At 45.7% G+C, this 12539-nt stretch overlaps 1 protein-coding gene across 3 annotated transcripts; it reads right to left on the bottom strand.

The window, feature by feature from the left end:
* Positions 1–114: 114 nt before the first annotated feature.
* Positions 115–12539, bottom strand: AMDHD2 (amidohydrolase domain containing 2). Of its 3 annotated transcripts, none has more exons than XM_033167331.1 (12): positions 12502–12539; positions 10702–10808; positions 10107–10243; positions 9042–9181; positions 7719–7773; positions 6776–6988; positions 6079–6167; positions 5476–5620; positions 4210–4317; positions 3381–3449; positions 1863–1964; positions 115–1110 (listed from the first exon to the last, which is right to left on the bottom strand). In XM_033167331.1, the coding sequence occupies exons 2-12, from the start codon at positions 10785–10787 to the stop codon at positions 1022–1024; spliced, it is 1233 nt and encodes a 410-aa protein (XP_033023222.1). In that variant the 5' UTR covers positions 10788–10808; positions 12502–12539; the 3' UTR covers positions 115–1021. The 3 variants fall into 3 exon arrangements, with proteins under 3 accessions (XP_033023222.1, XP_033023223.1, XP_033023220.1); XM_033167332.1 differs by lacking the exon at positions 12502–12539 and adding an exon at positions 12396–12494; XM_033167329.1 differs by lacking the exon at positions 12502–12539 and adding an exon at positions 12170–12243.

Genomic DNA, 12539 nt, shown 5'->3' with positions numbered 1-12539 from the left:
GGGGAGCTAGACACAGTGAGAGGGCAAATAAAACCAACCTAAGGAACACCTCAGACATGGGCGAAAGCTCATGGTAGCGTTTCACCCTCCTAGAATTGGAATAACATGCATGAGATGTCTCAGCTGGCTTTAATCTGTGGCAAGGAAGATGACAGTAAAAGAAAAGGCACCATTCCAGCATTACAAGGGGTAGGGGTGGGTTTATGGCTGAAGGCCACAATGGAGGCACTGTGGGAGGAAAATGGCCAGAGCTCCCCTGTGGCACCTAGTGCAGAATTCAGCATTTTTAAAATCTCAGGGGCAAGTGTCTGTTGTTTCAGACGTGCTTGAGAAGTTCTTTAGATAAAAACAGCCTCATAAGTTGATTGCGCTTCGGTTCAGCTGTGTGCAATACTTTCCCCCAGGCCTTTGCATTCACACACAAAAACGGGAAAAGCAAGCATCTGAAGGCAGCCAGGCGGACACCACTTCCAGGTTTCTGGGGCCAGGTGAGGAAATAAACAGCTTCATCCACAGCTCCTTGGAAACACGCAACTTGTCATGCAGGATGCACTTTGTGAACAGGAGAAAGGAATGCCACAGCTGGAACTTGTTTGAATAAGACTTCTTTTTTCCAGAGTCACAGGAAGCAGAGATGGCTGGTGTTCACTGGGACTGGTGGGATGGTCAGAAGATAGAGCCAGTGATGAGGGGAGCCACAGCCAATGGGAGTTGGTGGAGCCAACTTATTTGAGATTTGTTCCCCATCCGCCTGGTGAGTTGCACAACGGCAAAACTTGAGACCAAAGAGGAAGAAGCTGCCAGCCAGGGTCACCCCTGGGTTGGTTTTAAGTAAGAAGACAGGCAGGTGAGGGCTGGCGGATTAAGGGCCAACTGAGGATGGTGGGCCCTTAATGCACCAGCCTCCACTGAACAGGAACAAGAGAGACAGTGGCATTTGGAGAAAAAAGGCTCCATGCTGGCTAGAATCCACTCTCTGCCACTGATCTGAAGTGCTGCTGTCATAGTCTCAGCTCTAGATTTAGATGGCAAAGCTGTCCTGCCTCCAGACCTGCTGGCCTGCAATGTAGGTTGCCCGAATATGGAGCTTGTCATCCAGCAACAAGAAATCTGTATGGAATATAAATTTATGTCACTCAACAGAGGAAGTGGGCCATTGGCAGTCTGAAAGTTGGTGAGGCAGTGCCCCATTTGCTCTAATGAACCAGCCACCAAGCACTCCCAACAATGCTCAGGGCCATTTCCATTTTGCATATTTGGCACAACGCCTGTTGAAACAGGCGCATGAAAAAGAAATATCCAGTCGAGACTGATGTGAGGGCAGGGATGGGGAAACTGCCGCCCTTCCAATGCTGGTGGCCAAAGGTTATGGGAGCCCAGCAACACCTGCAGGGTCACAGGTACTCCATCCCTGATACATGATACTCCCTAAAGGAGTAGAAAACAGGCAAAGGTGCCTTATATCAGGCCATATTATTGCCTACTGGCAGTAATTCTCCAGGGTTTCAGGGGAATGTCTTCCCCATTACATGCTACCTTCTCTGTCCTCAAACTAGAGATTGCTAGGGAATGAATCTGGGTGCTTCATGAAGAATGGGTTCTATTGCAGAGCTATGGTTCCTCCCCTTCCCAAAGTCATAGCTGCACCAAGCACAACTTCAACTGTTCACTAGGATTCCAGTGAAGCTGTCCTACTCTCTCCCTCCCTAGAACTTCACACCCTACTCCAGTTGTTGTGCTTTCCCTGATGAGGGAAAAAAGAAACCCTCTCCTCAGTTTGAAGATTTTCCAGCAGAAGACACACACAGGAGGGGCATAGGGGTGGGAGGTTTGGAACTCGCTCTCCCAATGATGGCCAATACCTGCATCAGTGTCATAATCCAAGGTGCCCTTTCTGTCCTCAATTTTCAAGAGCTGAGCAGGGTGTAGAGAAGCAGCTTCCAGTGCCGTCTCTACAGAGCAACCTGAAAAAGAGAGAAGATCTATCACTATGATTTTATTTATTTGCTTAAGCAATTTACATATTTATAACAACAACAAAAAATAAATTAAAACAGTGAAATCGAACTTCAATGAAAATACGTGCAGGAATAAAGAAGCCTTCAGTAGGTGCTAGAGGTTCAACAGAGAGGGATCCTGTTTGAACTCAAGTGGAAGGGAGTTCCATAAAATGGGCCATGCAATACTATTCTTCTTCTTCTTCTTCTTCTTCTTCTTCTTCTTCTTCTTATTATTATTATTATTATTATTATTATTATTATTATTATTATTATTACATAATTTTGATTAACAAAAGAAGAAAAAACAAGTTGACAAGTAACAAATAAAGAATAAATATCTAATCCAACTGTTTGCCAAAACCTTTACAAAGATAAATAAAGTTACATACCGGTACAATAATATTTTGGTTTTTTGTGTTTTGCTTTCACAATTCTGCATAAATTACATTGAACATAAGCTAAAATAATAATAGTAGAGCCAACTCAGCAAATTCTTGTAATTTAGTTTGCCAATCAATAACTTTTGGTGCTTCTTGGCCTTTCCATCCTTTTGCCACTACTATTCGGACTGCTGCTATTGCGTATAAGAAGACTTCTTTTAATTTATTTGGTATCTCTTTATCTACCATACTTAGTAGGAACGTCTCAGGTCTTTTAATAAAAGAAATCCCCATCATCTTTTTCAATTCGTCATATACATCCCCCCAGAACTCTTCAATCTTTCCACACCGCCACCACATATGTATCAAATCCCCATTCTCTGCTCCACATCTCCAACACACATTCGCTAGACTTTTGTACATTTTTGAGAGTCTAGACGGGGCATGCAATACTAAATGCATGGCTATTAGTGGACACAAGTTGTGCATCCAAGACACAAACGACCACTAGTAGTAACTCCCCCGAAGACCTCAGTGATCTGGTGGGGATATAAGAGATCCTGAGGTGTCCTGGAGCCTTGTAAATTATTAACAGGACCTTGAGCCTGACCTGGAGGCCTACAGGCAGCCAAGGCAAACATTTTAGCACCAGTGATAGTCTGTCCCCATCAACAATCTAGCTGCAGTGTTTTACTCCAGCTGGAGACTCCAGACCAAACTGAACGTTAACCCCACATAGAGTGCGTTGCAATAATTGAGTCCTGAGGTTACCAATGTATGGATCACTGTGGCCAGAACAAATTTAAAAGCATAGGCCCCAATACCGATCCTTGGGGGACTCCACTTTCTACATTTCTCCATTCAAAGAACTGTCCATTCCTTCCTGCTCTTTACTTCCTGCTACTTAATCAATTCCTGATTCACAGGAGGACCATTTCGTCCAAGAACATATGGACAAGCCACGGGTTCCCCCTTCTTATCCTACACAGAACAGCCTTACCAGTGGCATCCTTGAAATGTCGAACACATGTGTCCATGGTTGCAACGCTGCCACTCAGCGTTTTGGTCCCTGTGAAGAGGGCAGGGGTGAGAGAACAAAAGAACAAAGTTAAATGGAAAGCTGTTCACACAAGCCAATATGCAAGTCCAGTTTCCTGACTCCTGAGTAGACTAGCATAGGATTGAGCTGTTAGGATTGAGTATGCAACACTTCATTCCTTTCTTCTCTATAAGGTGCATTTTTCTTTTTCCCTTGTGGTCATTAACCTGAGCAACAGCTCCGGAAAATGCCTTGAGTTTAGCCAGTATAATTAAGAACGCACCATCACTAGGTTGTGGGAAAGGACTAAGTGTGCAATGTCTTATCCTGGTATCACACACACATGCTGGGAGATTCACTTTGCATTGGTCCATGGCTTGTGACCGTGGCAGTCAGGATCAAGAATGGAGCCCAGTATGGGCGCACACAATGTAGCAAGGCAGGAAGCTGCCTTTCTTGTGAGCCAGACCGCTGGTCCATCTAGCTCAGTATTGTCTTCACTGACAGGCAGCTGTTCTTCAGGGTTTTGGAAAGAGTTCTTTCCCAGCCTGGAGATGCCAGAGATTGAACCTGGAACCTTCTGCATGCAAGGGAGATGCTCTGCCACAGAGCAATGGTTTGTGCAGCCAACATCATGGTGATGCCGTGCAGGAGGGAGGTTGTTCCTGGTATCTGCAAGGTTTGGGTCTTCAAGAGCTGAATGGTTCAAAAGTCAGTCTGCGCACTCCAACCCTGAATGAGAAAGTCGTCTAGGGTCCCGTCCTCCCTACCTGGATTCTGGGGCACTCACCTGCAATGTAGGAGTTCAGCCCATCCATCTCCACCACCTGTTGGCCCAAGGTGTGCCTGCCTGGGGCAAGCCCCATACCTGTGATGGCATCTGTCACCAGGACCAGACCTAAAGGGACATAATTGGCTCCTGTTAACTCCAGTCTCGTCATAAAGGTGAGCAAAGGACACAGAAACTGCCATTGGTTCTTCTGACTCAACAATAGGGAATCTCTGGCCCTCCACATGTTGTTGGACTCCCCACTCTTTCAGGCCCCATCTACATTGTTTAAAGCAGACTTATAGCACTTCAAAACAACCATTTGGGAACTAGCTCTATGAAGAGAATAGGGATCCCTTAACTACTCTCTGCGCCCTTAACAAATCACAGTTCCCAGGATTATTTGGGGGAAGCCATGATGGCTTTAGAGTGGCATTTGTTTATTTATTACATTTATATCCCAGTGTGGTGTAGTGGTTAAGAGCGGTGGACTCGTAATCTGGTGAACCGGGTTCGTGTCTCCGCTCCTCCACATGCAGCTGCTGGGTGACCTTGGACTAGTCACACTTCTCTGAAGTCTCTCAGCCCCACTCACCTCACAGAGTGTTTGTTGTGGGGGAGGAAGGGAAAAGAGAATCTTAGCCGCTTTGAGACTCCTTCGGGTAGTGATAAAGTGGGATATCAAATCCAAACTCTTCTTCTTCTTCTTCTTCCTCCAAGGACCTCAAGGTGGTGTAGCTGGTTCTCATTTTACTCTCTCTTCCTGTTTTACCCTCACAATAACCCTGTGAGGTAGGTTGTGCTGAGAGACAGTGATTGGTACCAGGCCACCAAGTGAGCTTCACGGCTGAGTGGGGATTAGAACCCTGGTCTTCCAGGTCTTAGGCCCAACGCTCTAGCCACTGTACCACACTGCCTCACTCTCACTAATGAACATGTTCTAGCTGATCTCTCTCTACCTTCCCGGGATTATATATCTTTAGGCGCCTGGCAAAAACGTTCCTCTTCAGCCAGGCCTTTGGCTAATCAATATTCTACAGCCTTTTATATGTGTTTGTGGGATGGGAGGGTCTATTGTTTTGCTGTTTCTATTTGTGCTTTTCTCTTGTGTTTTTATCTTTTGAACTGCCCTGAGATCTTTTGATGAAGAATAATACATAGATCTAACAAAATACATAAATAAATCACACAGTTTCCCCAGTACCTACAGGCAGTAGCTGGGAACCGATTTAGCAAGACTAACTCCATATCCACTACTCTGGGGATTTCCTGCCCAATGGGACAAACCTTTAGGGTCAGCCCGGTGAGCGATCCTCAGGGCAGCAGGATTCGTGTGGATGCCGTCTGATATCATGCCATAGAACACTTTCTGACCTGGGGGGATCTTGTCGCTTGTGAGGAGTCCCACAATCCCAGGATCTCGATGGTGGAACTGCAGGTAGACAAAACCAGGATGAGCATCAGAATGGTGCCCCATGGAGTGTTGTCAAACAAACTGCTAAAGAAAGGAGATCGGCAGGCAAAGGAAATCTGAGGGGGTGCACCAATATTACAACATGAGCCTGTGGGAATCCTTCATTCAAGGCTCTCCTCCAGGTCCTCCTCCACTCCTGACTCAAGTGCGGGGGTAGGAGTGGACCAGATACAGGGTCTTCTCAGTCATGGCACCAGTTAAAATTTGTTGACCCCCACCCCCACCCTGCATTCTGAAGGCATCATCATTCCCATATTTTTAGATGTAGCGTCACAACCAGAAAGGCCAAAAACTTGCTTTCCAGTAAAGTAAAAAAAATGTGCGGATATTCTTAAGATACCTGCCAGACTGAGAGGGAGAATGTCAGGGGCTGGGTCAAGGGGCCTGATGGGCTGGAGGTAATTGATGCTACTCACAGGTAACATGGCATTGAAAAGGTGAGTGATGAAGGTGGCCCCATGCTGAACAGCCTCCTCGGCATGAGATAGGTTAGCCATGGAGTGACCTAGAATCAAGGAGAGCCAAGTGTAAAATGCTCCTACCCAGCAAGCTTCCTTGGGCCTGTGAGTTCACCTGTAGTTAGAGGGACTGTTTGGTGCAATATTAGACTGGGGACTGGCACAAATTCAACAAACACCCAACCCACATTTCAGCCCACATTCCCAGTATGTGCATTGGGTATATAATCCTTAAGGGAGACTTTGCAGGTCAGTGATAAGAGTCACTTGCTTTGCATAACAGAAGGTCCCATGTTCAATTCATGGCATCGCCAAGTAGGGCTGGGAATATCTCCTATCTGAGACCCTGGAGAGTCAGTGCCTGTCAAGTGTACTCAGAGAGAGGGACCAACGTCTGACTCAATTTCCTATACTCCTAATATTTAGTGGGCACCCCAGCTGCTGGAAATGTAATGCATTTCCCCATTTCTAAAATATGAAAACTCTGGATCTGCTTCCAGGAACCCCCACACTAAATGCATCCTTCGATAGATAATAATAGAATGCACAATATTATTTCCACTGTTCCAAAACATGTGTGGACCTAGGCTTGTTCCCTGCCTGCCAGATCCCAAACCTCAAATTTAAGGTCTTGTGCAGAGGAGGCAATATTTACCTAGTGACACACAGATGCCACACTTGGTGAGCTCCTTGATCACTTCACTGCTCCTCTTCATCTCAGGTGCTAGGGTGACAATACGGACGCTGTCCAGGCTCCCATAGGTGTCTAGCAATTCCTGGAAGGCTCCCTTCTCAAAGGTGCGAAGGCAGTGCTCTGGGTGTGCCCCTCTTTTTTCCTTGCTGATGAATGGACCCTCCAGATGAACCCCTGTCCCATTGCAGAAGAGATGGGTGAGTTCTAGAGCAGAGTGGAGAACCTGAAGCCCTGCAGATGTTGCTGGGCAACAACTCCCATCTGCTCTGACCATTGGCCAAGTGGGCCGAGGCTGATGGGAGCTGGAGCCCAACATCTAGAGTGCCACAGGCCTCCCCATCCCTGTTCTTGGATGCGGACATTGATGCCCTCTCCTGCAAGTCCCAACCTGCACCAATGCAGACCTACAGAGCCAATCAACTCTGTGAGTCTTCATCTCCTTCCTCTTCATTCCCCTCTCTTGAAGCTCCATCCAGGCAAACAAGAAGCACCAACACAGTTCCAGGACACGTTCCATCCAAGAAAAAGGACTGGAGGAGGAGAGGCCAGTGAGGGGTGAGGCCTGGGGGCAGAGGCCGTGGCCTCGGAAGGGTGTCCCAAGGGCCAGATAGAGAGGCCTATAAGTCACATTTGGCTCCTGGGACTGAAATTCCCCACCCCTGGAATGGTGGACTAGGAATGGTGAGACCCGAGTTCAAATCTCTACTCAGCCATAAATCTCACAGGGTCTCTTTTGGCCACTCACTGTCTCTCAGCCAAAAATACCTCACAGATTTGCTGTGAGGGTAAAGTGACAGGGGAAGGAACCATGTATCCAACCTTGAGCTCCTTGGAAGAAAGGTGAGATATAAAGGTAATGAATATGGCAGATGTTGTCCTGTGGGAGAGCAGGCGTAACACTCACCTAGGACACCAGCTCCATGAAGTCCTCCATTTTTAACGCAGATCTGAGGCAGCACCTGGAGTCGTCAGAAACATCACAGTTAATCATTGGTGTAAATGTATGAACAGAAAGCCTTTGCCTGCTGACTTCACTTTGCATAATTAAGCTTGTGGAGAGACATTTCCATTTGACTGCCGTTCTTGCAACGTCTAAAACTACAACTTTTCTCTACAACTATTAAGTTCCGTATTCCCAGTGTGGGTATGCATTGTTATTTGATAGGAAACACACACACACACACACACATATATATAGTCCAAGAAAACAGCACCATATCAACAGTCTAAAGGTTGGCAACTAGCAATCTGAATTTAAAGTCCAACCATTTACTTCCTCATTTGGGGAAGGCTGCAGACAGACAAGGACACCTGAGCTGAGGAGGTACTCCACCTTAGCCGGGAGGAGCTGTTGCTCAGTGACTGAACAGAAAGACCACATTCACACCTTACATTTAAAGCACTACAATACCACTTTAAACAGTTGCTACCATTTCAGGGGGTGGAACTGTCTGTCTCAGAGGCATGCAGGAGGTCCTAGGTTCTATCCCCACCTCCTCAGGTAGGTCTGGGAATGTCCCCTGCTAAAGCTCTGGAGACTTGCTGCCAGTTAATGTAGACAGCAATGAGCTTGACCAATCAGTGGCATGACTCAGGAAAAGGCAGCTTCCTCCATGCCTTCTCCTTTCTGTCAGTGTTGTGCTTGTAGGATTCAGTAGGGAAGAGGATGGGGACAAAAGTGGAATAAGTTGGCTCTGCCTGTCATTGGCTCTGGCGCCACCTACTGTTGGGCTCCCTGTCTTCTACCCTACCAGTCTCATTGGGAACCAGCCACCTCAGGTACCAGGCGACAGGCAAGACTTCTCCCATGATCCCAGAGAACTCTAATGCTACTGGGATTCATTTGACAAAACTGTGCCTGCTTTAAGGAGGAAGAACAGAAATGGACAAGAGTCTGGGGTGTGTGCATCTAGATGGAAATAGGCACACAAGGCAGCTCAACCATCAGAGGCTCATCCAGGCCTTCACGATTTGTGAAACAACATGACCAACGCAGCTTTGTATTGTGGTCAGTCAGACCCTTGTGGACCTCACTCCGCTGCTCTGTTTTTGGAATCTCAGGCAAGCAGCAAAGATGGGAGACTTATCACACTTTCTGTAGGCTGCCGCAAATGGTTAGTTGGCTGTGTTCAACTCACAGGTTGTTCAAGGCATGTAAGAGCTGCTTAGAGCAACAGTAGATCTCATGAGTAAGGAAGGGTATTCATAGGGCCCTATTATTCCTTACCCTGTGATATACAGATGATGGTGAGGACACCAGGGTCGGGCAAAAAGAGGTCACTCCGTGAGACAGTATTTTCTGGGCAACCAGTGAGATTCCTGCTCCTGTATCTTCTGTGTCCAGGGAGAAATCCACTCCAAAGCCTCCTATGTGAAGAAAAGGACAGAGAAATTGCAACTGGCTATGCTACAAAAATTAGGTTAGCCATCCCTAACCACGTGCCCTCTAGATGGGCAGGGTATAAATAACAAACTTAATAATAATAATAATGTAGTTTATGTAGACTCCTATGAGTCTCTCCCTAACACAGCTAGTTTGGTCAATGGTCAGGAAAGATGGAGTTGTAGCCCTTAATATCTGGAGGGCACCAGGTTGGAGATGGCTGATCTAGGGTGTCTCTGGAAGCAGATGTACAAAGCACAAGAGTAACATAACACTGGCTGAGTGGAGGGATCCTGCTTTCCAGCTCCCTTGAACTGTACTAATGCCTCTTGATTGCCTGGATGGACAAATATAGGCCTAGAAATCTCTGGCTTTTGTGTGGCTGGACTACAGCCAACTGTACAAATGTAAGATTCAAATCTGTTGTCTCACCTACCAATGTCATGTGGTTCCTGAGGGCTGAAAAAAGCTACCCACCCCTGATCTAAATATAGTATAAAATTGCTCAGTTGGTAGAGCATGAGACTCAGGTTCATGGGTTCGAGCCCCACATGGGACAACAGATTCCTGCATTGCAGGGGGCTGGACAAGATGACCATTGTGGTCCCTTCCAACTCTACAATTCTTTCATTCTATGATGACTGTGGGCTTCCTAAGGGATAATTGTTGCTCATATATATGTAAAAGCTTAGAACCCACAAAATTATGAATAAATTGGTTTTCTTCCAATTTGCCCCTCTTATCTAACTCTTCTATGATTTTTCTGCAAGTCACATTTTCATGGCAAAGCTTTTAAAAGATTCAAGCATGGACTACACAAGCAGAATCTATGAGGCAGCAATTTCTGCACAGCTTAAACCATCCTAATCCTCGGTGTTTTCATGTACTAGAATTATTCCAATACCTTACCATTGATCTGCACATCAATGAAGCCAGGTGCCAGGATGCTTCCCTTGCAGTCCAGCCGGACGTCTGCATGTTTCTTTTCATCAAAGAACAGCTTCTCTGGGTTTAGGATCTTTCCTTCTCTCACCCACAAGTCCTCTCTGAAAACAGAAGCAACCAGTACCCTAGAACGCAGCCAGACCTGGGAGAAAACCATGCATCTGCAAGTACATTTAATAAAAAGCAGCAGATTTCACCAGAACTTTGTCTACAAATGCTAGCAAGTTGAAGAAAATAGCACTGTCTTTACAAAGATATTTGATCAGGAACAAACACTGGTACATGTAAACATACAAGGCTGGTTCAGATGTAAGTATAAACCATAGTTTAGTGTTACAAAAAACAAGCCTAGCCTCCACCGAGGCTCACATGCACACATCCTCCCACTCTGGCATGGCCACAAGGAAGAGTTCAGAAGATTTTTATTCCATTTTTTATTAGCGTCAGTTTGCCATGTCACTGGATCCAGGACATACTGTGATTACTCTTAACTATGGCTACACACATTAAAGCCATCACAGACAACAAGAAGCAAAGTATCTCCTTCACACACACTCACCTTTGCAGCTCATGATTCTTCAAAATCCAGCAGTTAGTAAACTGGAAGACTGGAGCATCTGAGGTGGCTTTGTCAGGTGGCATCATTCAGGCATTCAGGGAATGTGCCTGGTAATGAGAAAGGAAGCAAAACAAAGAGAATAGGTGGGAAAATAACAAAACAGTTCTGCAAGGAACTGTCACATCAGGCATTGCCAACTGTCACATCAGGCATTGCCATTGGCTCTCACCTAGAAGCAGCCATTCCATCTGGTTACCTGAATTGTTTCCTTCCCTGCTGGTCACCATAAGAAATGTAACTTTAAAAACCAATGACTGGGTTTGCTTCTCCCCCCTCCTCTCTCCATCTCCTTTTCCCTGTGTTTTGTCATTATCTTTTAGACTGTAAACTTGAGGGCAGGGCCTGTATTGGTTTGGTGGTGGTGGTTCTTACTTTATTGATCTGGAAGTGGGGCCAAAAAAGGGCTTAAAAAACAAAACAAAACATGTTCTTGAAAGTGTAGGTGCAATGCCTGGTAAACTCAACAATTAGATGGCATACTCCCTTGTTTCTGTGGCAGAAACAAAACCATACAAAAGCTCCAACATTTTTATTTATATGATTGACAGAGTTCTGCTTTTCTTGCAGCAGAAAAAGAACAGAATGCTTAAGGCACATCACAGAGGTCAGGGTCAGCCCTCTTTAAAAACACAACTGTGCATGTGCAGAGTGCATTTCCTTCATTAATGGGCAACTAAAATCCACCACCATACATTAGGCTTGGCAGGGGTAGCCAATGTGATGCCGAATGCCTACATACTTTTGCAAATCAACAGTAGCTGTAATTGTCTTCCCTGCAGTAAGAATAATAGGGTGTGAAGCACCCTCACTGCTGCCTCTGCTCATAAGAGGAGCCCTGCTGAATCAGGCCAGTGGCCCATCTAGTCCAGCATCCTAGTCTCACAGCAGCCAACCACATGTCCATAACAAGCTCACAAACAGGACCTTATGCACAACAGAAATCTCTCCTCTTGCAGTTTCCAGCAGCTGGTGCTAAAAATATTTTAATCACCAAGATGTACAGCGTCTGCCAGTCTGTTTCTAGGGACAATTCAAAGTGCCAGTTTAAATCTTTGGTTGCACCTAATTTTATTTTAAAAAGCTAACTAAACAAGAATGGAAAAAAGTAGTACACAAACAAGTTCAGCTTCACTATTTTATATTAAGTCTTAAAATCTCAAGCCTCTTACTAAGTTTGTAAAAACACAAGATATATAGGAATATGTGATATAATTATATTACAACAAGGAAATAAATTATATAGTTCATTCTCCTGTAAGTTATTGTTCTAAAACATAAAAAATAACAATTCTAGTTGTGCTCCATTTATTGCACTGTGGACTTTATACCGCCTTGCGGAATATTCTAACTTTTAAAGTAGGGTTGTAAATCATATCTAAATCACCTAACGCAGAGCAATGAAATCTAACGCGTCAGCCTCCTCCGCCTTCGCTTCTATTTTCAAGACTGGTAGCAAATCGGCCCCCAGCATGTCAAAGGAGGGGCGATGGAGAGGCTCAGCTCAGCATCTCAGTTCGGAAACTGAGGAGCGTGATGTCATCTGTCCCTCAATGCGGGGGGGGGGAGGCAAGTTGCCCAAAAAAGAGCAGAACCGCCTACATTTGCATAAATTAGCATGTGCTTTACACAAGCACCTTCTCATTGGCTAGCATTCCTGCTCCAGGGAAAGAAGAGGTGTTCCGAGTAGCTGCTGAACCCCCGTGGTTTCCCTCGGAAAGAAGCCCAGAGCATTGGCCTTACCGCATAAGCCGTCTCTCGGGTCGCCCAACTTCTGCTTT

The sequence above is a fragment of the Lacerta agilis genome, chromosome 13, assembly GCF_009819535.1.
Source record: "Lacerta agilis isolate rLacAgi1 chromosome 13, rLacAgi1.pri, whole genome shotgun sequence".
Classification (NCBI taxonomy): domain Eukaryota; kingdom Metazoa; phylum Chordata; class Lepidosauria; order Squamata; family Lacertidae; genus Lacerta; species Lacerta agilis.
Note: the sequence above shows the minus strand (reverse complement) of the source record. Positions and strands in the feature narration are given on the sequence as shown.